The sequence below is a fragment of the Neofelis nebulosa genome, chromosome 17 (assembly GCF_028018385.1).
Source record: "Neofelis nebulosa isolate mNeoNeb1 chromosome 17, mNeoNeb1.pri, whole genome shotgun sequence".
Classification (NCBI taxonomy): domain Eukaryota; kingdom Metazoa; phylum Chordata; class Mammalia; order Carnivora; family Felidae; genus Neofelis; species Neofelis nebulosa.
The window spans coordinates 14,946,388-14,973,491 of record NC_080798.1 but is presented as its reverse complement, the minus strand read 5'-3'; the positions used below and the strand labels follow the sequence as shown (position 1 = coordinate 14,973,491).

General features: G+C 53.2%; 2 protein-coding genes across 6 annotated transcripts; both read left to right on the top strand.

Annotated features, from left to right (window-relative positions):
- The first annotated feature begins 792 nt into the window (after positions 1–792).
- DLL3 (delta like canonical Notch ligand 3) lies at positions 793–19,111 on the top strand. 3 transcript variants are annotated; one of them, XR_009255622.1, is made up of 10 exons: positions 793–5,153; positions 5,283–5,564; positions 6,420–6,474; positions 7,599–7,841; positions 8,900–9,114; positions 10,034–10,256; positions 11,684–12,275; positions 12,517–12,601; positions 18,410–18,499; positions 19,019–19,111. XR_009255622.1 is itself a non-coding variant. In XM_058706339.1 (9 exons), exons 1-9 carry the CDS (start codon positions 5,085–5,087, stop codon positions 18,446–18,448), a joined length of 1,803 nt encoding a protein of 600 aa, XP_058562322.1. In that variant the 5' UTR covers positions 793–5,084; the 3' UTR covers positions 18,449–18,502. The 3 variants fall into 3 exon arrangements, 2 of the variants coding, with proteins under 2 accessions (XP_058562322.1, XP_058562323.1); XM_058706339.1 differs by lacking the exon at positions 19,019–19,111 and having other exon boundaries at positions 18,410–18,502; XM_058706340.1 differs by lacking the exons at positions 18,410–18,499; positions 19,019–19,111 and adding an exon at positions 12,946–13,163.
- On the top strand, positions 19,082–26,463 carry SELENOV (selenoprotein V). Of its 3 annotated transcripts, XM_058706343.1 has the most exons (8): positions 19,082–19,301; positions 19,410–20,102; positions 22,003–22,027; positions 22,157–22,210; positions 22,327–22,401; positions 22,516–22,610; positions 22,947–22,994; positions 26,340–26,463. In XM_058706343.1, exons 1-6 carry the CDS (start codon positions 19,120–19,122, stop codon positions 22,591–22,593), a joined length of 1,107 nt encoding a protein of 368 aa, XP_058562326.1. In that variant the 5' UTR covers positions 19,082–19,119; the 3' UTR covers positions 22,594–22,610; positions 22,947–22,994; positions 26,340–26,463. The 3 variants fall into 3 exon arrangements, with proteins under 3 accessions (XP_058562326.1, XP_058562324.1, XP_058562325.1); XM_058706341.1 differs by having other exon boundaries at positions 19,082–20,102; XM_058706342.1 differs by having other exon boundaries at positions 19,082–20,102; positions 22,516–22,615.
- Positions 26,464–27,104: the final 641 nt, after the last annotated feature.

The window sequence follows — 27,104 nt, the reverse complement described above, 5'->3', positions numbered from 1 at the left end:
GAAAACTTGGGTCCCTCTGGCCATGTCTTCCTATGTGCTGTGTGACCCACAAAAAGAGCATCTGCCTCTTTGACCTCAGATTCCTCATCTGTGGAAAAGGGAAGAGAGGGTGGCACTGGGGCTTTTAGAGACAGGTCGATGCCAGGCTGCTGTGTGTATGTGCCGAGTGTGGGCTCAGTGGGGCTCTGGGAGCCCGGAGACCCTCCTGTCTCAGGAGGGCAGCTGGTGTTCCCTCTGCCAGCTGTGGCCCTCGGGGAAGGTGGGCCTGGAGTTGCTTGAACTGCTTTCTCAATAGAAGCCAGAAGTTGGGTGCCTGGGTGGTTCAGTCAGTTAAGGATCTGACTCTTGTCATGACGTCAGCTCAAGTCATGATCTTAGGGTGATGAAATCAAGCCCTATGTTGGGCTTGAAACCTGCTTAAGATTCTCTCCCTCTGCCTCTCTTCTGCTTGCACACTTGCACTCTCTCTCCAAAAAAAAAAAAAAAAAAAAAAGAATTAGCCAGAAATTGGGATTTTTTTCTTTTTAAAATGTTTGTTTGAGGGGCGCCTGGGTGGCGCAGTCGGTTAAGCGTCCGACTTCAGCCAGGTCACGATCTCGCGGTCCGTGAGTTTGAGCCCCGCGTCAGGCTCTGGGCTGATGGCTCGGAGCCTGGAGCCTGTTTCCGATTCTGTGTCTCCCTCTCTCTGCACCTCCCCTGTTCATGCTCTGTCTCTCTCTGTCCCAAAATAAATAAAAAACGTTGAAAAAAAAAAAAAATTAAAAAAAAAAATAAATAAATAAATAAAATGTTTGTTTGAGAGAGCGAGCACACAGTGTGAGCGCACACGAGCAGGGGAGGGGTAGAGAGAGAGAGGGGGAGAGAGAGAAGCCCAAGCAGGCTCCCACACTGTCTGTGTGGAGCCCCACATGGGGCTCAAACTCATGAACCGTGAGATCATGACCTGAGCCGAAATCGGGAGTCCAATGCTTAATGGACTGAACCACCCAGGCGCCCCCAAATCTCCCAGTTCTTAAATGTGGGCCCCTAACTAGGACAGGCAGACTATGTAGTGCTTCTCTGCAGTGGGGCTTTCTGTGATGTTTATTCTGTGTTCCGGATCTGCACTGGCCAGCACAGCAGCCAGTGGCCATATGGAGCTATGGATACCCTGAATTGTGATGACAGTAACTGAGGAATGGAGTTTCTCCTTGTTTCATTTTAATTTGAATTCAAGCAGCCACATGTGGCTCCTGGCTCCTGCAGCAGACAGTGCAGTTGTGTATCATTCCACGGTGTAAGTCCCAGACTGTCTGTCCCAAGTTCACATCCCAGCTTTACCACTTCCTGCCTTGTGTGGTCTCAGGCAAGTTACTTCACCTCGCATGCCTCCGTTTCTCCATCTGTAAAGATCACGGTACCTACCTCGTTGTCGGCGGGGCTTGAGGGCTGAGCGAGACGCTCCCCGGAGGCACCCAGATGGTAGCTGTGTCCCTTGGGCAAGGCATCTTTGTGCCTCCACTTTCTCATCTCTCGGATGGGGGTGATGGTAGGAGCTGTCTTAGAGCAGCTGGGAGGCGTAAACAGGACAGGCCGTGCTCAGGCTGCATCTGTATTCCTGTGGTGCTTCTTACCAGGTGCCCATACTGACTCTTCACAGATGAAAGTGTCCTGGGCCGATTTGGTGGCGCCCAGCCCCGGCTGTCCCAGCCTTTCCTCCAGCCAGCATTTAGTGCTAGTACCAGTTCAATCTTTTCAAAAGACGTCTGCTGGTGTTACAGTAATTTAAATGTAACTGTGTGGGCCAGATTGAACCCCTGAACTATAGGTTTTTTTTAAAGGCTCACAGATGTCTACGAAGAAGTATTAAAATTTGCATGACCCCCCCCCCCCCCAGCCCCAAGGTGTAGTATCTGTAACCCCAGCAAAGTCTCAGGGGTCTTGGTTTACTCATTCATAGGAGGTTAATAGTAGTACTTCCCTCATTCATTCACTTACTCAGCAAGTGTTTCCTAAGTGCTGACTGCCCAGCCTTGTTCTAGACACTAGGGTGCATCAGTGAGCAAATTAGACCTAGAGCTCTCATGTTCTCAGACATGTTCTTACGGAGGAGATAATGGTCAGATATTTCTCAATAAATGCATAAAGAAAAATAAGGGGAGTGGGTATACTAAGGAGACAGAGCGGTTTGGAGACTTGAGGTGCTGTTTTATTTATTTATTTTTTAATGTTTATCTGTTTTTGAGAGAGCGTGTGCGAGTGCATGAGCAGAGGAGAGAGAGAATCCCAAGCAGGCTCCACACTGTCAGCGCAGAGCCCAGGGTGGCGCTCAAACCCACAAACCGTGAGATCAGGACCTGAGCCAAAGTCAGATGCTTAACCCACTGAACCACCCAGGTGCCTCTATTTTTGTTTTTTAATGCTTATTTTTGAGAGAATGAGCACAAATGGGGGAGGGGCAGAGAGAGAGAGGGAGACAGAATCCAAAGCATGCTCAAGGCTCCAAGCTGTCAGCGCAGAGTCTGATGCAGGGCTCGAACTTATGAACTGTGAGATGATGACCTGAGCTGAAGTTGGGTACTTAACCAATCTAGCAACCCAGGTGCCCCTGAGGTGCTGTTTGGGATTGAATGGAACAGTCAAGGAAGGCCTCCTGGGAAGGTATATTTGACAGACCATAATGAAATGAGAAAAGCCATGGGGACATCTGGGTGTGTCAGGTGCAGTCACCTCAGGACCTTTGCACTTGCTGTATCCTCTGCCAGGAATATTTCCCCAGGATCCTTATCACTTCCCTCTCTTCCCCCTACTTATCCCCCCCCCCCCACCTTATGTCTTTGCTTGGATGTCACCTCAGCATGACCTGTGGGCCCTAAGGTTGGCAAATAAGGAAAAGTTCTGAATAGCCAAAGAGACTCATGGAAATCTCTTAAAGTATACTTTACACACAGACATGACAGAATTCACCTGAAACACTATCCTGTCTGGCACAAGCCTTCAATAAAGTCTGGTTTTTTTTATGATCTTCAAAATGAGATATCTCAGACCTGGAATCTGTTACTTCCCAAGTTATTATCCAGGATAGGAATCTGACTTTTCCCACAGCAGTTTTTAAGGACTGTCCAAATTCCATTTGAATGTCTCCTTTGATGGGAAGCTCACTCCTCCACCTGCCCCAGTAAAGGGTCTAATTTGCCTCCTGGTAATCAGTCCCATGAGGTCTGCCTCTGTGTTTAGGGCTACAGAGCCAGTCTGAGTAGGGGGAGGGTATGTGGAAGGAGGGCCTCACGTGTCAACCTTAGAGTCTCTGTATTTTGAAGGCACAGGAGAGCCATGTCAGAGCCTGCAGGAGAGGGAAACGGGTCAGATTTGTGCTTAGGCCCCCCGAGCCAGAGTGGTCACAGCTGGGAGAGAGTAATCAGGGGGCTCTGGGGCTCAGAGGAGGTGCCTGGCCACCTTGGTGGATGTGGGGGAAGGCCTGCAGGAGGGGAAATCTGGTGAGGACAATGAAATAGAGGAGGGAGTGGAAAAGACACAACTAGAGGGAAGACCTGTACAAAGGAATCTGGGTAGTGTGCACAGTGACCACGGCTCCCCTTGCTCACAATCCTTCCGAGACCCCAGGCCTCAGGGAAAAAAAAAAAAAAAAAATTCAGATTTTATTTTTAATCTCTATCTCCACCCAACGTGGGGCTCGAGCTCACCACCCTGAGCTCAGGAGCCAATCGCTCCACCGACTGAGCCAGCCAGGCGCCCCTAAGAACAAACTACTCCGTTGAACTCTCCTTCATTAAAAATTGCTGCGCGCTTGTGTGTGCCCCGTTCTGCTGGACTATGCTTTGTTGATCATTCTGTCTTCTCCAAAAGAAAAATTTGTAAATGGAACCTGTATTCTGCCCGCCCCCCCCCCCCCATAATTATTAGCCTCCAACTATTAAAACGTTTTATTTGCGGGGAGTTCACGTCATCTAAGCACTTCACTCGGCACCTGGCACAGAACGATTACGGCCAGAGAAGCCGGAGCATCTGCTCCTAACTGGGCTTCCCTTGCCGTGGTCCGGGAATACTAAGGGGCTTCTGGAGGGCCCGGGGGTGCCCCCTCCCCCCCACTGTGAGGGAGCGGGCCCCTGATTTGTGAAGACGGAATTTCCTGCCCATTTGCTCCTCACACCTTCCGGAGGCCAAACGGGCGGCCCAGCTGCGGCCCAAAGGGGGAGGGGCGCGGCCGTCCGGCAGATGGCGGCATTTACATACAGCTGGAGCCCCCTCTCAGGCGGGGGCGCCTCACCCCGGCGTCTGGTGCGTCCGCGAAGCGGGGGTTGGAAGGGTGGCTTTGTCTTCGGGAGGGGAGCACACACCGCGCGTGTACACGCACGTGGGGGTCCACAAAGAACCCTGGATCTTCGTCGCGTCCACGCAGGGCTACAGCCACGGACTTCCCACACCTAACCTCTTTCACACAGGGACGCTCGGTTATTCACGGCTTACGCAGACCCTCCCCCCCACGCGGCCACCCAGAGGTGCCCGCACAGAGCAGAGATTTAAAGGTTCATATGGCTACACACAGTGTTCAGGATCTCACATTTACGCAATGATACGCACATCCACAACAGCCAATCTCAAGAAGTCACACAGGATAATCAGGTACACCCCTGTTTTCCCACGCTGGTGCACACGCGTACACACACACACACACACACACACACACCACAGAATCTTAGAATTACAACCTCACAACCTGTCTTCACCATATACAATTTTAGGCACACAGTCACGTGCAGCCTCCATCCGGTAACTCTTGATCACACCACACACGCACAGAATTTAAAATCGTATATAACTTTACACACTGGCTGCACCTAACCCCACCTCGTCTTCAGCCACACACAAAGTCGTGCCCACAACCACACACAAGATCACACGCTCACTACATTGCTTCTGCCCATATTACAGTCTCACGGTTGCTCCAGCAAGCTCCCCTTCCCCTGCGATCTCCTCCCCTAGGGTCTCCTGGAGCCGGGCTGCTGCCTGAAGGGGCGGAGCTGTCCCCTCAGATATAAGGCTCGGGAGCCAGCAGCTGCGGCTCCCGGCACCCCCGAAAGGCCATGGTCAGCCCGCAGATGGCCCAGCTCCTGTCCCGGACGGTGATCCTGGCGCTGCTTTTCCTTCCCCAGGTCAGAGCAGGAATAGAAAGAGGTGGGATGGGAAGGGGTGGGACGCAGGAGTCGTGCGGCGGGGGCGCGGGACAGACGGGACGCCTGGGGCCCCACGCCCCCTCACCCGGTACTCCTTTCCGGCCCCAGGCAGGGCCGGCAGGCGTCTTCGAGCTGCAGATCCACTCTTTTGGGCCAGGACCAGGCCCGGGGGCCCCGCGGTCCCCCTGCAGCGCCCAGGGCCCGTGCCGCCTCTTCTTTAGGGTCTGCCTGAAGCCAGGGGTCTCAGAAGAGGCCGGCGAATCTCCTTGCGCCCTAGGCGCGGCGCTGAGTGCGCGCGGACCGGTCTATACCCAGCAGCCTGGAGCTCCGGCACCTGACCTGCCGCTGCCCGACGGCTTCATGCGCGTGCCCTTCAGGGAAGCCTGGCCGGTGAGAACCCGCCCCAGGGCACCCCCCCCCCCCCCCGCCCCGTGCTTGGAGGCCTTCTGCCCGCCAACTTCCAAGACCCCAACCTTGCCACCTAGGGACCCCAGATTTCCAGACCAGTAACTATCATCTGGAATCCCACATTCTTAGACCCGTAAATCCTACTCACAAGGTACCAGAAACTTCTGACTCCAACTTCCCCTATGGAGATCCCAAATGTTCTGACCCCCGCCCTGCATGCTTGAGACCCCAAATTCCCAGAACCCCAAACTTACCTCTGTAAATCTTCAAGTCACAGAATACTACCTCTCTTCCTTGGGGATCCCTAAACACTTGACTCCTTACCTTTATCTCCAAATCTCCCTGCACTTGGGACCTTCCCATACCCTGTCTTTGGGACCCCAATCTCCTCTCACTTTATCCCTTCTCAGATATTCCGGTTGGGGCCCATATGCATGAATTTTACCTTCAAAATCCTATCTCCCATCCCACAGCCCCAAAAGTGGAGAGGTGAACAGACCTGTGTATTCTAGACCCCTTGGCCTTTTGGGCAAGGTGACTTTCCCTTTTCCAGCCTCAGTTTCCTCATCTATAAAATGGGATCATCATGATACCTCACAGGGGTCCCTTTTGAGGGATTCAACCAGGTATCTCCAGTATAGTTTTTATCTGCAGTAAGGGCTCAATAAAGGAAGCCCAAACTGTCATTCCTTCCCTGGGCCAGTCCCTCTCAGAACTGTCCCTTGTCTGCTTGGTCCCTGGAATGACCATCACCCCTAAAATCTGGCCTTCATCAAGTACCTCCCCCCCACCCTGACCACTGTCTTCCATCCTTTCCTCCTTCCTCCACCCAACCAGGGCACCTTCTCTCTCATCATCGAAACCTGGAGAGAAGAGTTAGAACAGATTGGCGGTGAGTGTCTTTAGTCATCAGACTGAAGTGTAGAGTGTGGGGGCTCCAGGGAATTGGGCCCGATGTAAGTTCCAAGATAGTGACACGGGGCTATCTGTAGAGTGGAGCGTTCACGGGATCGCCGGACCCAGGAGGTCCCCACAGCTCCCAGAGTGTGGTGCTGGGTGTTAATAGCCCCGGGGCTCGTGGCATGTCAGTGTAGAAATGTCCTGGTTCTGGATGTAGGAGTCTCTGGCCGGATCCCAGGTGAAGTATGCCAGAGGGAAGCTCTCGTACTATCTTAGAATCGAAGCCACCGGAGCAGGATATAGCATCTCACGGTTCTGCTCTATCGCCATCTGAATATGATAACCCCGGGGTTCAATATGGGTTACTTCCTGTTCTGTCATGGTGTCCCTATAGAGGTCCCCGGAGCTCTAATGGGATGTCACAGTTTCACCAGAGAGAATATTGAGCAAAGGTTTCAGGGAGGGATATGGTATTTTATCCCTAATTTGAGGGGGATTTGGGTACCATGTAAGGCCCACAGTGGGGGTGTGCTGTCACCGTGTAGATATAGAAAGCTGTGGCACAATGTTGGGGGGGGGGTGACAGTTTTGCTGGGGAGAAAATGCCACTGTCTCGGTATCCCAAGGCTTCAGGCAATGAGGGTCATTTATGGTCTAGTAATTGGGATCTCTGTCACCATTTTGTTCTAGGAAGATCCTGAGACACAATTTGGGGGTGTTACGACTTCAAAAGACCTGCCGTTGCCCCTTGGCCATATAGAGATAGCAGATGTCACAGGGTGTTAAGAGGTCTCATTACTGCCTTAATATACACAGATTCTGGTGCAAAATATAGGGTTATTTCGGCTTCTGTGGGAGAACTGTTCTCATCATGATGGTCATAGGGTACTAACGGGATCGCGACATCAAAGGTCCCAGGGCACATTATAGGAGTTTACAGCCTTGCTAAGGGTTGAACCGCCATTCTCAGGGCTCTCAAGGCGGTGTTTGGGCCTCGCTAAGAGGGGCAGGGAGAGTACAAGCCGGGAGAGTGCAAGCTCCATCTGTACTGCGAGACTGAGTCGGGTCGGCTCCGGCCCGGCCCCCCACCCCAGCGTCGCTCCCTTCTTCCCGCAGGGCCCGCTTGGAGCCTTCTGGCGCGCGTGGCCGGCCGGCGCCGCCTAGCGGCCGGGGGCCCGTGGGCGCGGGATGTGCAGCGCGCAGGCGCCTGGGAACTACGTTTCTCCTACCGCGCGCGCTGCGAGCCGCCCGCCGTCGGGGCCGCATGCGCGCGCCTCTGCCGCTCGCACAGCGCCCCCTCGCGGTGCGGCCCAGAATTGCGCCCCTGCGCGCAGGTCGAGGACGAGTGCGAGGCAGCACGTGAGTCCTGCGTTCCACCCCACCCCATCCCCGGCCCTTCCTTAGCTGCACTCGCGGCCCCCAGGCCCCTTGCACAACCTCGTTACCGTCTTCAGGGAACTGGGGACCCAAGGGCTCAGCCCGGGGACCGCAGACATCCCTCTCCAGGAAACTAGGGAATGCTGCTGACCGCTGGCCAAGTACCCCACAGCCCGCTCCAGCCCCACTCGCGGTTCAGCCCCCTCCCCACGATCCAGCTACCACCTTCGGGGAAACTGAGGACCCTAGACTTCTCTCTAGCCCCGCCTGGGCACTCCACCCGCTTCTCTCTTCCTAACGCTTTTGTCTTCCCTAATAGGAACCCACACCCATTTCCCATGCCGGTACCCACGCCCGGTTCCACCTCTAACCCATGCCACACCCCTTTCCGGATGCTAGGACCCTCTAAACTCTTCTAACGCTTGGGGCCCTTCTTACCCCCACCCAGGAGCTTTGGAAACTCCTCGCAGTTTCCCACAACACCCTCATTAAAGGATTCTTTATCCTCTCTCCTTGCAATTGCGGGCCAGATACCATTGCTTTCTAAAGCTTGGATCCCTGACTTCCATTATGGGTACCCTCAGACCCCCTCCCCAAACGTCTGAGCCCCACGGAAGCCCGTAGGACTCCCAGGCTTATCCAGATTCTCCCAGACCTGCCCAAATTCAAGACCTTCCCAATTCTCCCTGAAAGGCCAGGGGCCCTTCCCCAAGCCCCAAGCCCCTTCTCTCACTCTCCTCTCTCCAGGCTCAGACCCTGGAGCCCCCACTCCATTCTCCTTCTGAGAACACAGACTCTGGAGCTCAGTGGCCTGGGTTCACATTCTCTGTCTGGTACTTCCTGTCTTCCTTTCTGGGCCTCAGTTTCCCTGTTTGGGAACCGAGGGGGAAGTTACAATACCATATAGCCCAGAGGGTTGTCTGTCACAAGGATGAAACGAGGTGGTGCACACAGAGCGCCCAGACACTTGTCCGATTCCTATCTTCCTGACCCTGCTCTCATCAATGTTACTCTTCCCTCTGCCTCTTCTTCCCCCGTAGCGGCATGTCGGGCCGGCTGCAGTCCAGACCACGGCTTCTGTGAGCAGCCCAATGAATGTCGATGCCTGGAGGGCTGGACTGGGCCCCTCTGCACCATCCCGGTCTCCAGCAGCTGCCTCACTCCCAGAGGCCCATCCTCTGCTGCCACTGGATGCCTTGTACCCAGGCCTGGGCCCTGTGATGGGAACCCATGTGCCAACGGGGGCAGCTGCAGTGTCAGTATCAGCCCCTCCTACGTCATCCTGATCCGTACTTTACCCCCATCTGGGGCTGTTTGAGATCACACCCCAGGAAGGGCTGGGGGTAGCTGTCAGGGGAGGGCTTCCTGGGGCTGTCCAACCTGCATCTGGGGCCACGAGGTGGAATTAGGTGATGGGAATAGGATTGGGAAGAACAGGCCCAGTGGGTGGCACCTAAAGGTGCAGGCACGTGGATGATGAGTCCTATGGGGCTACCAACTTTCCCCCCACCCCCAGAATAGAGAACAACCTGAGGGCTCAAAGTGGGCAGCAGTGGGGCCAGGTGAGTTGGGAATTTAGGATGAGGGAGCATTAGAGAAGGCTTCCTAGAGATGGGCCCAGGGCTGGGGGCTTCTGAAGTCCAATTTGGCTGAGGGGCAGTGGAGTGGGTAGACCAGCTGAGTGGCCTGGGGAAAGCAAACATGTGGCAGTGGGCATGAAGCTGGGGTGTACTGGGATAAAGTGGAGCCCAGCGTGGACCACCTGAACAGTGCCACCAACGGACGGTGAGAACAGTCAGGGTTCAAGGTAGGGGGAGGGCCTGAGAAGGGGAGATCAGAGAAGGCTTCATGGGGGAGGTGGTCTTAGGGCTAGGACCTGGAAGTAGGATTTGGCTCTGCGGACAAAATCGGGAGGGCAGACCAGGCTGGCAGCATTTGTAGGTGAAGGTGTAGAAGTGGGAATGGGGGCTCTCCGGGCCTCCAGAGCCTACCCTCTGTGGGCTTGGATGGGCGGATCCAGAAACATGGAGTGCAGCGAGGGATTGTTTCATGGGGGACTTCCCATGGGTGAGGCAGGACGGGACAATGAGCAGCCCCCCATGTTCGAGGTGGGAGGGGGGATGGGATTTTGCTCCCAGGAGACCCCGTTCTGAAGCCCTCTTGCTGCTACCCAGGAGACATCAGGATCCTTCGAATGCGCCTGTCCCCGCGGGTTCTACGGATTGCGGTGTGAGGTGAGCGGGGTGACGTGTGCGGATGGACCTTGCTTCAATGGCGGCTTGTGTGTGGGAGGCGCAGACCCTGACTCTGCCTACGTCTGCCACTGTCCACCCGGTTTCCAAGGCTCCAACTGTGAGAAGAGAGTGGACCGGTGCAGCCTGAAACCGTGCCGGAACGGTGAGGTGGGAGGACAGATGGTGAGGGATGGTGTGTGGGGGGGATCTGGGGGGGTCCCCTGCATGGTCAGTGGGCAAAAGCAGGGCTTGGCTCAGACAGTCCTGGGTGGGAATCCTAGCTCTGCTCTCTCTAGCCTGTGGCCTGGGGAAGTGACCCTCCCCCTCTGCCCAGCCTGTTTGTTCTGTAAAATGCACAAGGTGGTATTCCTGTCTCAAAAATATTGGAGTAGGGGGCACCTGGCTGGCTCAGTCGGTGGAGCATGTAACTTTCGATCTCGGGGTTGTAAGTTCAAGCCCCATTTTGGGTGTAGAGAGTACTTAAAAAAAAAAAAAATGAGTATCTACAGTGTTCCAGGTCCTGTTCTAGGCACTAGGGAAACAGCAGGGAATGAGATAGACAAAAATCCCTACCCTCATAGAGCTGATAAACAAAATAAATAAATTATATGGGACGTTAGATGGTGATAAAAACTAAGAAGAAAAATAAAGTCAGAGGGGGGTGTGTATGAGCTGGAAGGTTGACACTTGAGCCAAAGTGGTTAGGGAAAAGCTTGCTGAAGGTAGTGGAGGGAGCCATGCGGGGATCTGGGGGAAGAGTATGTTCCAGGTAGAGGGAACAGCAAGTGCAGAGGCCCTGAGGTCGGAATGTACCTGGCTGGTTAAGGGTCCCAGGGAAGCTGGTGCAGAAGGAGCAGGGAGAGTGGTGAGAGATGAGGTCAGGGAGGTGACAGACCCAGTGGGACTTCATGGGCTATGATGAGGAGTTTTGGTTTTCCCCGAGGGAGATGGAGCCACAGGAGTCTTCTGAGCAGTGGAGAGACCTGATCTGATATAGGTGTTAGAAGATCATTAGTGTAAAAACTCTCCAAAACCCTGAGTGTTCACTCTGGGCTGAGTGGTACTAGGGACGTGGCAGTGACCAGAACAGCTCTGGGCCCCGCCCTCATGGGGGTACCAGTCCAGTGGGGGAGGGCACACTTGTCCTCGGAGCCCAGAGTTGTCAGGGTTGTGATGGGGGAGCGCAGGGCTGGGATGGAGTCAGGGAAGGCTTCCTGGAGGAGACAGCAGAGACCTGAAGGGTGAGCTCAGGAAGAGAAGAGGTGAAAAGAATGGGAGGAAAGGAGGAAGTGAAAAGGGAAGGGGCATCCCAGGCAGAATGCACCGGCAAAGGCCAGCTGGCTAAAACATGTTCTGCAACTGCCATTTGAGTATTGTTGAAGCCGAGAGAAAGATACAGGGACACAGGGCGCCGAAGAGGCGAGGCCGACTTAATCCAAGACTTCACCGGGAGAAAAGCGGGCTTGCTTTCCCAGAGGCTGGCCCTAGAGTTAGATGGAGGGAGTGGGGACCCAGAGGAAAGGGCGGGCAGGGGTTACAGAGCCGAGGAGCAGACGTCCGGGCCTTGCTGCTGACGCCCCTTCCCTACAGGCGGGCTCTGCCTGGACCTGGGCCACGCCCTGCGCTGCCGCTGCCGCGCCGGCTTCGCGGGGCCGCGCTGCGAGCACGACCTGGACGACTGCACCGGCCGCGCCTGCGCCAACGGCGGCACGTGCCTGGAGGGTGGTGGCGCGCGACGCTGCTCCTGCGCACTGGGCTTCGGCGGCCGTGACTGCCGCGAGCGCGCCGACCCGTGTGCCGCGCGCCCCTGCGCCCACGGCGGCCGCTGCTACGCCCACTTCTCCGGCCTCGTCTGCGCCTGCGCGCCCGGCTACATGGGCGCGCGCTGCGAGTTTCCGGTTCACCCCGTCGGCGTGGACGACGGCACAGGCGCGTTACCCGCGGCCCTACCAGGCCTGAGGCAGGGGGATCCCCAGCGCTTCCTTTTGCCCCCGGCTTTGGGACTGCTGGTGGCCGCGGGCTTGGCCGGCACTGCGCTCTTGCTGGTCCACGTGCGACGCCGTGGTCCCGTCCGGGATACTGGGTCTCGCTTGCTGGCGGGGACCCCGGAGCCATCGGTGCATGCGCTACCAGACGCACTCAACAACCGGAGAACTCAGGAGGGTTCCGAGGATGGCCCGAGGTGAGGGACCGCAGACGTTCGCCTTGTCTCTCCTGGCTGCTTACCTCAGCCTCCATAGTGCAATTGGCTTGATTCCTCGATACACCTTCTTGATTGGTTCCTTCCTCTTACCTGCCCGAGGCCTCTTTGATTGGGAGGTTCCTTAGCCCCCTTAGTCGGCCTTGGGTTCTCTCCACGGTGGGTGGGGGAAGCAAGAACTGAGAATTTGAAGGGTCGAGATCTTATTCTTTTCCTCCCGCAGCCAGCCCGCGGACTGGAGTCACCCCGAAGATGGAGACTCTCGTGCGATTTACGTCATATCTGCGCCTTCCATCTATGCCCGGGAGGTAGCTACCCACCTCTCCCCGCTCCGCGCACTTTGGGCACGCTGGGCGGAGGCAGCCCCTGCATTTCCCGTAGCCCTCCTTTACCCTATCTGTAAGCTGAGGAGGGTAGACTCTCTGGAAGGTCCTTAAGCCACCCCTCAGTTACGGCTTAATTTAATTCTAGTTTGCAGCCCTTTTGCTGTCGTTTGGAGCTATTTGCCATCTTCTCTTTGGCAGACCTGTGGCCTTCGTGAGGTCGCAGTGGGAGCCTCAGCCAGAGCTTCACTGTTTTCCCCTCCCTGGGGAGAGGGAGAGGAGGCAGAGGGCCAGCCCTTTCTAATGCCACCTACTCATTTCATTTCTAGGCCTGACCTGCCCCTTCTCCATCAGCGCCTGGAGACAGAACCCGGATATTTTTGTATTTACTTGGTGGTGCCCAATGTTCTGCCTTAGACACTTTGGAGCTGGAGGGGGTGGCTGGGAGAATTTTACTGTTGGGAGTTGTACATAATGGTTATTTATATCCTATTTTCTCCTCTCTCCATCTCTCCAGAGACCTCTATAAAGGCTCTTACTTTGATCAGCTTTGACTCACTGGGCTAAGCGCTTTGTACTTCGTGTTGGGACTGAGGGGAGAGATCGTGTCTCCTGGGAAGCATACCAGTTAAGACTCTGCTGGAGAGATCAGAAACAACTCAAAGTGGCTTAAATAAGGAGGAGAATGTATTAGTTCATAAAAATGAATCTTGTAGTGGGTGTAGTTTCAGCAGAGCTGGATTCAGGACCGGGAGTCCCCCCCCCCCACCCCCTTCCTCCAGTTGTGTCTGGGAACGACTTCATTTGCAAACGGGGCTTTCATTGGCTCTGGCGTGTCACGTGGCCTTGCCCCCCCCCCCCCCCAGTATGTTTTATTGTGATTCGTCAGTCTTGGTTATTTGTCTAGCGTGCGGTGGGAAGTGAAGTGAGTCAGGCTGTCCAAATCAGGTGGAAAATGTGGCTAGACCAGTGTCCCTCCCTCTGCCTCAAATCGGGGTTTGTTACTAGACCTGAGAGTATTGTATCAGGCAGCAAAACAGCTGAGTAAGTTTGAAGAGCTAATTGGCTTTATGAAGGGATTCGTGAGTTGGGCAGCCTCCTGTCTGGTGAGTAGAGGGACGCTCCGAGGAGTTGCACAAAATGGAAGGTTTTTATAGGAAGGAGAGGGGGGCAAGGAAGTTATCAAAGAAAGGATTGTTCCAGGCACTGTCACCTTCCTCTAGGGGAAAGGCAGGGGGTCTTATTGGGGACTTAACCTCAGCTTGCTTTGGGGGATGGAGGGGGTCCATGTGACTGATCACCTTATGGGTGCTGACCAGAAAATTACTGACTGACCTGTTAAGACTTACATTTTTTTCGGCGGAGTTGAAACTGCAAATTGGTTGGGTATTAAGCCCCAGTTTGGTGACTTGGCCCAAGTGATGTCATTTTGAGCCTGTACTTTTTTTTTTTTTAAGATTTTATTTTTAAGTAATCTCTACACCCAACGTGGGGCTCTAACTCACAGCCCTGAGATCATAAGTCATACACTCCATCTACTGAGCCAGCCAGCACCTGCCCCCTCCAGCCTGTGCTTTCTTTTCTTTTTCTTTTTTTAATTTTAATTTTTTACATTTTTGAGAAAGAGAGTGCAAGCAGGGGAGGGCAGAGAGAGAGAGGGGGGACGCACAGAATCCAAAGCAGGTTCCAGGCTCTGAGCTGTCAGCACAGAGCCCCACGCAGGACTCAAACTCACAAACCATGAGATCATGGCCTGAGCCGAAGTCGGACACTTAACCGACTGAGCCACCCAGCGCCCCCTCCCCCCCCCCCCCCCGCGCTTTCTTTTTTAACACAACAGAACCAGTCAGTGAGAGGAGAAGGGATCCATTTTATAGAAGAGAAAGTTGAGGCTCAAAGAGGGAAGTAACTACTGCGGAGACAGAGCCGGCGAGTGCGGGGTTTGGGATGCAGCTGTCCTTCCTGACGCCTCGGTGCTGAAGAGCTATAGGGTTTGTGTGGACGTGGTTTGCTGCTTTGTTTCTAAACACCAAAAATGCAGCTGTGTCGGCTGCCTCAACACCCTGATGTTTATGAGGCATCACACAAAACATCTGAAGGGTAATTTAATATAATTTCTAAAATGAAAAATACACGGGCGCCTGTGTGGCTCAGTCACTGAAGCTTCCAACTCAGGATTTCGGCTCAGGTTGTGCTCTCATGGTTCGGTTCATGAGTTCGAGCCCGGTGTCAGGCTCTGTGCGGACAGTGTGGAGCCTGCTTGGGATTCTTTCTCTCCCTCTACCCCTGCCCCTCCCCTGCTTGTTTCCTCTCTCTTTCTCCCTTAAAATAAATATGTGACATTAAAAGAATGAAATGAAAAATTCACATTCCCTTCAATTTGGTGGTTTCATGTCTAGGATACAAATTACACGTAAACTTTCACTTGTGCACAAAGGTGTCTGTATTGCGGTGGTTGTTTGTAGTGTTTTTATTTATTTTAGAGAGAGAGAGCACAAGCGGGGAAGGGGCACAGAGAGAGGGAGACACAGAATCTGAAGCAGGCTCCAGGCTCTGTGCTGACAGCTCACAGCCTGATGTGGGGATCAAACCCATAAACTGTGAGATCATGACCTGGGCCGAAGTTGGATGCTTAACCGACTGAACCACCCAGGCGCCCCTGCAGTGGTTGTTTATAATAGGGAAAGGCTGTGAACACCCTAAGTGTCTGATGAGAGGGGACTGGTTACATTAATTAGGGGCCATTTATAAACAGGATATTACACAATTGTTAACAGGACGAGGCAGATATCGATGTGCTAATATGAAATTACCATCTATGCATTTTGTGCAAGACTGGGGGGGAAGGGACAAGGTGCAAAGGAATGTATAGGGTGCTACCATTTGTGTTTTAAAAATGGACTGTATGGAGTTCACCTGGCATTCACCTCAGGAGGAGCTCGGCAGACCGGCTTGCCGGCAAACGGGTGCAAATTATAAAAACAAAATGACAGATCAACTGTTTAAAGCCTCTGGGAATGATCCTGAAGGCACATAGCAAATTAATAACCGTTCATTCGAGAAAATCTACTAAACGTTTGGTGAGAACAGGGAGAATCAGTAACAAGTAAACCAATACCCTCCCCCCCCCACCCCCTCCCCCCTGCTCGAGTAACACCCCCCTCCTCCATTCCTGCCTGGGCTCCCTCCCAGCCCCCAGCTCCAAGCTGGAGGCTGTCCTCAGGGGAGGGGCAGAGCATCAGTCTCTCTCGTCCTGCCACCAGCTACTTGTTGCTGAGGCTGAGTTCTGGGGGAGCACCATCGAGAGGTGGGGGCTCCCTTCTCCAGCCCAGCCCGTACTTGGGGGACTCTGTGTTCGATGTGTTGTGGCCAAGAATGCCGGAGCCCTGACTGTCCCTCCCTGGCTCCTGGGGCAGGGGGTTCACATCCAGAGGGCAAGCTAAGAGACCTGGGGCTGCCGCCTCACCCCGCTGAGGACTCCGCTCCTAAAGTGGGGTTACTCTGAGCCAAGCCTACCATTGTCCCCCTCCCCAGTATCAGAGCTGTGGCTCAGAGATTTTGTCTGTTGGGAAGGCAGGCTGCAGAACAGAGAGCTCCCAAGTCTTTTCTCAAAGGAACAGACTGTTCACAACAGTGTGGAGTTCAAGCCTAAAGGTGCCTCAAAAACAGTGGAAGTTGTGCTGGAAAGCGATGGAAGGAGATGGGTAGGTTCTGGCTAGTTTGCTGGAGAGCCAAGGAAAGAGACAGCTGGGAGGAGCCTTCCTAGGGTCAGAACTAATCTCAAACTGACTCCGGGAACTAACCATTCAAAGGATCCCTAATTTGATTGGATCTGTCTCTGAAAAAGTTGATGCCCCTGTGGTGTTGAAAACAATGAGGACTGTAGAGCAAACAGCTGACAGTTGGTGGAGCTTACCTGCCTGGCACAGTCAGAAAGACCCAGAGAACCTGCCCAAACCCACCAGCCCCAGATGGCTGGGCATATCTGAGTTTGTGTCCCCATCCACCCTCCCCCCTGCTCTACACTTGCTGGAGAAAGGAGAATAGACTTAAATCACCTAGACAGTCACTAACCAGGGAAACAAACCCCAGGGAGTCGGGGCCAGTGCCCAGAGTTGCCATAATGTGCTATCTGAAATGTCCGGTTCCCAACAAAAAAATACGAGGAGATAGGTGTGGAAGTAAGAACGGCATACTGGAGGGGGAGGGAGGCAAGAGAAACTGCCCACCCTGGGGAGAGTGACCACATGTTGGAATGAACAAAGCCTTCAAAGCAGCCATTAAAAATATGTTTGGAGAGCAAAAGGCAACTGTGATTAAAGAAGTAAAAGCAGGGGCGCCTGGGTGGTTCAGTCAGTTGAGCATCCATCCGACTTTGGCTCAGGTCATGATCTCAAGACTTCTGAGTTCCAGCCTTGCATCGGGCTCCCTGCTGTCAGCACAGAGCCCGCTTGGGATGTTCTGTCCCCATCTCTCTGCCCCTTCCCTGCTTGCACTCTCTCTCTCTCAAAAATAAATAAAGCTTAAAAAACAAAACAAAACACTAAAAGCAATAAACCATGTGGCACCAAATAGAGACTATCAACAGAGAGAGAAGTTATTTTAAAAAGAAATGGAGGGGCGCCTGGGTGGCTCAGTTGCTTAAGTGTCCGACTTCGGCTCAGGTCATGATCTCGCGGTCTGTGGGTTTGAGCCCCGTGTCGGGCTCTGTGCTAACAGAGCTGAGCTCTGAGCCGTTAGCACAGAGCCTGGAGCCTGTTTCAGATTCTGTGTCTCCCTCTTTCTCTGACCCTCCCCTGTTCATGCTCTCTCTCTGTCTCAAAAATAAATAAATGTTAAAAATAAAAAAGAAATGGAAATTCTGGGGCCGAAAAGGAGGATATCTAAAATGAAAAATCCTCCAGAAGAGCTCAATAGTAGATTTGAATTGTCAGAAGAAAGAATTCACAAGCCTCAAGAGTCTTGAACTAGAGAGGGAAAGAAATGAAAAATGAATGGCGACTTGGAGACACGTTTTAAATATGTACAAAGCATTTTGTATCAGAGGCTGTCAGATAATAGGTGCTCAGTGTTAGTTCTCAATATTATGTGATAAGAGGAAAGCCCTTTTCACAGGGAGGCAAACTGAAGCCCAGAGAGGGGTAGAAACTTGCTTAGATAGAATCACAAAAAATTCGATGTCTCTCAAGACTTTCCTATTTAAAATTTTTTTAATTTTGAGAGAGGGAGAGAGAGCGTGAGCAGGGGAAAAGGGCAGGGGGAGAGGGAGAGAGAATTCCAAGGGGCTCCGCTGAGCATGGGGCTTTATCCCAGGACCCTGGTGTTATGAACGGAGCCAAAATCAAGAGTTGGACGCACAACCGACTGAGCCACCCAGGTGCCCCATGACTCTCCTTTTAAAACTCTTCCATGATTCAACATAAGGTCTGTACCTGACCTAATAGTATTGGACCAATGTCAGAGTCCTGGTTTTGACAAGGGACTGTAGTTACATGTGATGCTATTATTGGGGAAAGCTGGATGGAAGTTAATACAGGATTCTTAAATTTTTTTTTTTTTTATAGCTTACTTATTTTTTGAGAGAGCGAGAGAGAGCAGGGCAGGGGCAGAGAGAGAGTCCAAAGTAGGTTCCACTCGAGAGCCCAATGCAGGCTCTCACGAACCGCGAGATTGTGACCTGAGCCGAAACGAAGAGTCAGATGCTTAACCGACTGAGCCACCCAGAGACCCCTACAGGATTCTATACACTGTTTTTCCAATTTCATGTGAGTGTTAAAACTTGTTTTTAAAAAGGTAAATATTTATGAAACACCTACTGTGGACCTCCCATGAACATGCCAGCTCTTATTCTGGGAGCAGGGGACTCAGCAGTGAAGGAGGCAAGTAAGTCCCCCCCCCACCCCCCCCCAGGATCTCACAGTGCGATGGCGCCATTTGCAGAGTGGTTAAGTACCAGCATTCTGGAGCCTGACAGTTTCCATTTGAATCCTGGCTGTGCCACTTACTAGCTGTGGTTATTTATATGTGTAGCACTTAGCACTGTGTAACTGCAACTCTTGTTATTTTTGCTAGTTGTTATTTTTAGTTTTCTCCTGACCACCCAGTTATTTTTTCAGGGAGCCCCCTCTGCCCCAGGCTGGTTCTAGCACCTTTTGGGATTCTGCAGGCTCCTGTGCCTCTCTCGCCTTGTCTCTGACCCCTCTGCCTGTGCCTCCCCTACTCCAGCCCCGGCCACACTGGGCTGTTGTTGGTTGGTGATGGCTGTTTCCCCCACTGGACAGGGAACCTGATCACTGGAACAGGGGTTTGCTGATCAGGGCGCTGGAGGCCCAGCGCAGTGGAACCTGTGTACAGCGTGGAACACCATGTAACAGTGCCCCCTTGTGGTTTCTCCCATTTTAGAACCCTGGTGTGCGTGAAGCTCTCCCCGCCCCAAGGAAGGAGGACCGGGCGGGATCCCAACCCCGCCGCCCCCCCACCCCACCCCCGGCCCCCTGCTGCCCATGAACAACCAGGCGCGGGCCCCAAACCCCTCCCCGGCCCGGGTCTTGGCCTTGGTCCGGGCTTCGACCCCGGTCAGGTCCTCGATCCCGGTCCGCATCCCAACTCCTGCCCGGGCCTCGACCCCAGCCCGCACCCGGAATCCCACCCAGACCCCGGTCCGGGCCCCGAATCCCGTCCAGATCTCGGCCCGGGCCCCGAATCCCGCCCAGACCCTTGTCCGGGCCCCGCGTCCCGTCCAGATCCCGGCCCGGACCCCAGATCCCCCCCAGACCTCGACCCCGGGCCGGGCCCCGAATCCCGTCCAGATCTCGGCCCCGGCCCGGGCCCAGAGTCCCGCTCAGACCCCGACTCCTGTCCAGACCCCGGCCTCAGCCTGGACCCCCACTCTCGTTCAGACCCCGACTCCGGTCCAAACCCCAACCCCAGTCTGGACTGAGACTCCTGTCCAGACCCCGACTGCTGTCGGGACTCCGACCCGGGTCCAGACCCTGACTCCAGTACAGATCCCGACCCGGGTCCGGACGCCCACTCCGATCAGGACCCCGACTCTGGCCCGGATCCCAGCCCCAGCCTCATTCCCAGTCGGGGTCCCGATCACGGCCGTTGCCCCTGCGTCGGAATCCTTAGGGAACTCAGCCCCACCTTTGGATCCACCCTCAGAATCTGCTCCGGAGCCCCCTGTGTGGCCGGACAGGGATCTTTCACCGACACCCAGTGTGAAGCACTTCCCATCAGTCGCCAATGGATTCGGCTCCATCACCCAAGAGTCCCTTCCTGCGCTCACTCCAACGGCCGCTGATTTCCTGGGGCCCACCCTTGGGTCAACCTCGAGGGCAGACTCATCAGCCACCAAGTTGATGGATTCCACTCCCGATTCTATTCCGGCGCCCATCCTGGAGACCGACTCCTTCGCCACCGCTTTCACCTCCACCTTGGAGAACTTACCGGAGGACAGCAAGATCCTGATTCGAGTGATCTACTGGTGAGGGGCGTCCCCGCCCACACCTGCCTTCCTCCCCTTGGGGAAAGCCCAGAGGGGGTGGGCGCTGGGGCTTCCGGGATTTGAGGATAGGGTGAGGGGAGGGAGTCCCCACTCCCAGTTGGAAACTTGGCTCCACCTATCATTTTCTCTGGGGCTGGGGAACTGTTGGCTTCAGATCTCTGCTCTGAGCTTCATTCATTCAGTCTCATTTACTCATTTTGGAGTGTGCTGCCCCCCGAGGGCCAGGCCTGCTCTGAGGATGGATGGAGTGCTGAACAGCGCCACCTGCTTTTCTCGCCAGGCCAGGCTGGGCCATGCAGACCCAAAGCCAGGCCCGGGAGGGGTGGGGGAATGCCAGACTGGGTGGTCAGGGATGGCCTTTCTCAGGCGGTGTTGAGAAGGGGGCCTCCACGTGAAGAGCTGGGTGTTGGGAGGGCAATCGAGGTGGCAAGGGGAGGAGGAACCGCAAGGGCAGAGGCGGAAGGAGGCTGGCTTCCGTTCTCTTGGGTGGTCCCAGAGCTGGGTCTTCTGGGTCCACGACAACAGTAACAGCAGGGACCTCCCCCAATCCCCATGTCTCTCTCCTGCTTTAGAACATTCTCTCCCTCTTATCTCTCCCAGTCTCAATCCCCCCACCCCCCATTTTTTCTGCCCAGGTGGTCTCTCCTGCTCTGTCTCTCTCCCCAACTCACTGTCTCTTTTCCTTTCCCGATGTAAATGCCTCTCTCCCCTTCTCCCCACTTCCTCATCTTCCCCTCTTTCTCTGCCCTTCTCCTCTTTTCTAGCTTTCTTTGACTCCATGGATTCATTAATTCATTCATTCAACCACTATTTATTAAGTACCTACCTTGTGCCAGGCCCTGTCCTTGGCACCAGGGACACAGGAGTGCATAAGACAGAGATCTCTGTCCCTGTGGCACTCACGTTCTGGTGTGGAGGGGGCTGGAATGAACAATAAATATGGCACACAGTACATTATCTTGCATCGTAGAAGGTGATCAGTGCTGGAGCACCTGGGTGGTGCAGTCGGTTAGGCTTCCGACTCTTGATCTTGGCTCGGGTCATGATCTTGCCATTTGTGGGTTCCAGCCCCACATTGGGCTCTGCACTAATGGTGCAGAGCCTGCTTGGGATTCTGTCTCTCCTTCTCTCTGACCCTCCCCCGCTTGTGTTCTCTCTCTCTCTCTCTCTCTCAAATAAGTAAACTAAAGAAAAAAAAGGTGATCAGTGCCAACGGCAGAAGGAATGGGGGGGGGGGTTCACAATTTTATGGGGTAGTCAGAAAGGGCTCCTTGAGAAGGTGATATATGAGTAAAGACCTGAAGGAGGGGAGAGAGGGAACCATGTAGATAAGAGCATTCTGCAGAGGGAACAGCCAGTGCAAAGGCCCTGTGGTGAGGCATGCAGTGTTGGAGGAGGAGTTCCGAGGTAGGAGGGGTGGAGGCGGGGCTGAGGGTAGTCCCAGTCCTAGCTCAGTCAGTCCTCCCTGTTAAGGTCGGGACAGGTCATCCACACCCTTTTCTCAACCTCAGTTTTCTCATCTGTAAAATGGGGTTGTTGGGATGATTCCATGAGATGCCTCATCTAAGGTAATAAATGTACATGGCTCAAAGAAGGGCTCAGTGTATGTCAATGAAATTTTTTTCAAAAGAACTTCCTCCCTCCCTCCTTTGCTGGAGCAGTGGGCCAGGGAGTGAATGGAGGCAACAGGGCAGATACCGTGGGGGCTTGTGGACCATACAGAGGACTGTTGTGGTTTTTTTTGCCTTGGGTGAGCTAGCAGTATGGGATGGAATCGGAGTCCGGTGTTCACAGGCTCCCTCTGGGCCTGGGGAGATACTGATTCAGTATCTTCTCTCCATCTCTCTCTTGTGTCCCTTCTCTTTCCCTCGGCGTCCAGCGGCCTCTGAAGCTACAGCCTTCGGGTGAGTAGTTTTGACTTTGGAGGTGGGGGGAGTGCTGGACAGGAAGTCTGGAAGGAGGTCCTGTTTCCCCTCCCCTGACCCCATGACCCTCTGATCCTGTGAACCCATGATCCCATCTCCTCCCTGCAGTACATTCTACTGAGAAAGAGTCTGGAGCTACAATTTCCAAATTGTCTACGCTTTGTGAGTGTGCCGGTGGCCTGGGGGAGTGAGGGGGGTGGGTAGTTAGGGTCCCGAGACCCCAGGGGCTTGGAGAGGAGCTCTCACCTTCCCCTCCACCCCCAACATTCCCTCCCCAGGAGGAGGAAAGATCTGCCCAGGCTACAGGGGAGTTTGAAGTGTTTGTGGATGGAAAACTGGTCCATTCAAAGAAGGTGATTGTGATTGTGTGTCCGGGACCGGGAGGGAGGGCGGTGCTGGGTTGGGGGGGCCGCGGTGGAGGGGCGTGGGAGACATACATGTCCCTGCTCTTTCCCCTCTGTGCCCAGAAAGGCGATGGCTTTGTGGATGAGGCCAGGCTGCAGAAGATTGTGAGCGTTATCGATGAGGAAATTAGGAAAAGGTAGCAGGCAACCGGCCGAAGGTGAGGTGAGGTGAGGGAGGCGAGGTGGGCGGGGCGGAGGCGGGGCTGAGGGTGGGCAGCACGAAGGGCGCTGTCTAGGAGTCAGAAACAACCTACTCACAACCTAGCTCAGCCAGTCCTCCCTGCTAAGATCGGGACAGGTCACCCACACCCTTTTCTGAACCTCAGTTTTCTCATCTGTAAAATGGGGTTGTTGAGATGATTCCAGGAGATGCCTCATCTAAGGCAGTAAATGTACATGGCTCAAAGAAGGGCTCAGTGTATGTCAATGAAATTTTTTTCAAAAGAGCTTTAAATTTCTTCCTCCCTCCCTCCCTCCCTTCCTTTCACTTTCAGTTGTAAAGCTGTGCCACCCAATAACAGCCTACGGCTTTTCAACTTACGGTAAGTTCATTAAAATTAAATACAATAAAAATTCACTTGTTAGCTACACTGGCCACATTTCAAGAGCTCTATAGCCACATGTTGAGCAGTGCAGATGTAGGACACAGAACCCGTTACTGCAGAAAGTTCCATTGCTAACGTTGTCTTAAGGTATTAAAGCATATGCACAACCATTTATTGGCCACCGATACTGGATTCTTATTTTTTATTTCTTTTCTTTTTATTTATTTTTTTAGAGAGAAGAGAGAGGGTGAGTGGGGAAGAGGGGCAGAGAGAGAGAGAGAGAATGAATCTCAAGCAGACTCCGTGCTCAGCACGGAGCCCGCCTGGGTGCTCAGTCCCACGGGATCATGACCTGAGCTGAAGTCAAGAGTCAGCCACTCAACTAACTGAGCTGCCCAGGAGCCCCTGGATTTTTAATTTTTTAAATATTTACTTAATTTGAGAGAGAGAGAGAGAGAGAGAGAGAGAGAGAGAGAGAAGGGCCGAGAGAGGAGAGAGAAAGAGAATCCCAAGCAGGCTCTGTGCTTGGAGTCAGAAACATCCTACTCCCAGTCCTGCCTAGCTCAGTGAGTCCTCCTTAAGATCAGGGAGGACCGTGCTTGGAGCACAGAGCGTGACTCGGGGACCGATCCCATGAGAACCTCGAGATCACAACCTGAGCCGAAACCAAGAATCGGCCGTTTAACAGACTGAGCCCCCCAGGCGCCCCTTAGTTTGCATTTTCATTTCGTTAATGTATTTATGTCATCCCCACACCCAGCGTGGGGCTCGAACTTACAACCCCGAGCTCAAGAGTCACGTGCTCTTCTGATTGAGCCCGCCAGGTGCCCCAGATACTGGATTTTTAAGACCACTGAGAGGGCGCCTTCAGCAATTTCTCCTGCCCTCTGCCCTGTCCCCGGCCACCCCGGTCTGCTTTCTGTCCTCCTAGATTAGTTTGCACTTTCTAGACGTTTACATAAATGGAAGCTATGATTTTTTTCACGCTCGTTTGGTGGAAAACTTTAGACACGCACACTAGTTGCGAGCCCCGTACAGTGAGCCCCATGTGCTCGTCAACCAGGTCAACTAATATTACCGACTTTCTCCTAGTCCATCTATTTTCCTTTCCACTTTTTTTTTTTTTTTGGCATGTTAGCGTTTGAAGGTACATTCCAGACCTCACGTTATTGCACCTGTAAATACTTCAGTATGCATCTCTAATAAATAAGTTTTTATTTTATTTAAAAAAAAATTTTAATGTTTAGTTTTGAGAGAAAGAGGGAGAAAGTGTAAGCGGGGGAGGGGCAGAGAGAGGGAGACACAGAATCTGAAACAGGCTCTAGGCTCCGAGTGTCAGCACAGAGCCCGATGCAGGGCTCAAACTCACAAACTGTGAGATCATGACCTGAGCCACACAGGCATCTCTTATTTTATTTTTAAAGTTTATTTTGAGAGAGACAGCATGGGAGGGGCAGAGAGAGAGGGGGAGAGAGAGAATCCCAAGCAGGCTCCACACTGCCAGCCTAGAGCCTGACATGGGGCCCACTCACAAACAGTGGGATCATGACCTGAGCTGAAATCAAGAGTTGGATGCTTAACTGACTGAGCCACCCAGGTGCCCCAACAAATTAAGTTTTTAAAAGAAGTACAAGAGCATTTTCACCCCCAACAAAAATTTTATTTTATTGATTTTTTTTTTTTTAAGTAGGCTCACACCCAATGTGGGGCTTGAATTCACAATCCTGAGACCAAGAGTTGCATGCTGCATCACCTGAGCCATCAGGCGCCCCCACCCCCGACAAACATTTTAAAATGTCTTAATGGCATCTAAGATCTACTCAAGTGTCTCAAAAATATCTTTTTAGAGGTAGGTTTGGAATTAGGATCCAGACAATGTCCACGTTATATTAGTTGTTTTTAAAAAATTACAGACAGTATTTTTGGAATGCCTGCTATGTGCCAGGCACTTAGTAGGTCTGTTTTCAAGCAGCCATGCTGGGGAATGGGGCAGGGGAGGCAGAGGAGACGTCTGTTTCTCACACCTGCCAATACGCAGAATACCAGAGTAGTTATGCATGCAGCTTCCAGGGTCACAGGAACTTCGGTTCAAATCCTGGATCCACCAGCCAGCCACACAAGGCTGAAGCTGGTGATGTTAGATGTGAATTAAGAGCTTGTCAAAACCCTTCTTCAGCAAGTGAACAGCAGTTGTTATTGGAATAAGTCATGAATGTTCTTATTGCAGCAGAGAACCCAGTTCAAATTGGCTTAACAACAACAAAAAAGTTGGCTCATGAGAATAAAAGTCTAGGGGCTAATTAGCTTCAGGAATGGCTTGATCCAGGCAGCAAAATGTTGTCATTGAGAATCTGACCCTCCCTTACTCTGTGTTCTGCTTTTTCCCTGGGCTAACTTTATTCTCAGAGAGGCTCCCTATCTTGGTGGCATAAATTCCTATTGGCCTGGATTAGGTCACATGTTCATCCCTGAACCAATCACTGAGGCCCAAGGGAACACAGAGCTCTCATTGGCCAGTCTTGAGTCATGTGGCCATTCCAACTCGGAATGGAGTTGTTCTCCCTAAGCCCATGGGGAGGGATGATGGGGAGAGAGCTTTGGGTGGACAAGAACGACAGTCAACTGTATTAAAAAACGGAAGGATAGACAATAGTTACATCAGTATTGTCTGGCTTCAAATCCCTATTTTACTGGCTGTGTGACTTCAGGCAAATGCCTTCACCTCTCTCTGCCTTGGTCTTCTCTTCTGTCAAGCAGAAACCATGATAGCCGTTACCTCCTTGGATTTCACTTTATCCAACAAATATTTGCTGAGTACTTACTCTGTGTTGGATACTGCTCTGGGTCCTGGGGATGATACGGCCATGAACAAAACAGATGCGAACTCCTGCCCTGGTGACGCTGACATTCTAGTGGTGGGGACGGACAAGAACAAGACACATAGGCAAGTAGAAGGTGGAAATAAGTGCTGAGAAGAAAATAAAGCAGGAAAGGAGTGGGGGTGGGTAGTGCTGGGAGTTTTTTGCAATCCTAACTTGAGTGGTCGGAGAAGACCTTATTGGGAAGATGCTAAGTAAACAGTTGAAAGAAGGAAGGGGTTGAGTCGTGCGGATATCTGGGGTTATCTATGGAAAATATAGCCGGCAGAGGGAGCAGCAAGTGCAAAGGCCCTGGGGTAGGAATGTGTCTGGCGTGTTTGAGAAATGGCAAGGAGACTAGAGTGGGGAGCGTTGGGATGGTGCCTGACACCTCGTAAACACTGTATAGATGCTATTATTTTTATAGTGTTGTTGTCATCGTTCTTGATGTTTTAAAGTATTTTCTCTCTCCTCTCCATTTCAGGAGCCTCAGCAGGATGCCGAGAAGGGCTGAAATGTTGCCAAGTCAGGTCCTTTTCTGATGGTAGCTGGGGCTGGGGCGAGTCGGGGAGGGGTGAAAACGGAAATAAATACAATCTGCCTCTCTGTTCTGGCCTGACCTCGTCTAATGTTGCCACACTGTCTCCTGAGGTGAGAGGGGAGGCGGTGGGGAGGGGAAGGAAGGGCAGGTTTGAAGAGAAGGCTAATCCTGGGCACCAGGGTGGCTCAGTCAGTTCAAGTGTCCAGCTTCGGCTCAGGTCCTGATCTCGCGGTCCGTGGGTTCGAGCCCCGCATGGGGCTCTGGGCTGACAGCTCGGAGCCTGGAGCCTGCTTCGAATTCTGTGTCTCCCTCTCTCTCTGTCCCTCCCCTGCTCACCCACTGTCTCGCTCCCTCTCTCAAAAATAAACATTAAAAAAAGAAGAAGAACACTCTTGAAGAGGAGCCTAGTCCTGTTTTCCTGTTGCTCCCCAGGTTTGCTCCTGGTTGGCTAGCCTCAATTCCTGGTGCTGTTGAGTCACTTTCTTTTTAATGTTGGTTTATTTTTGAGAGACTGAGAGAGACAGAGCAGGAGTGGGGGAGGGGCAGAGAGAGAGAGGGAGACACAGAATCCGAAGCAGGCTCCAGACTCTGAGCTGTCGGCACAGAACCCCAGGCAGGGCTCGAACCCACAAACTGCAAGGTCATGACCTGAGCTGACGTTGGACGCTTCACAGACTGAGCCACTCAGGTGCCCCACTTTCTTTCTTT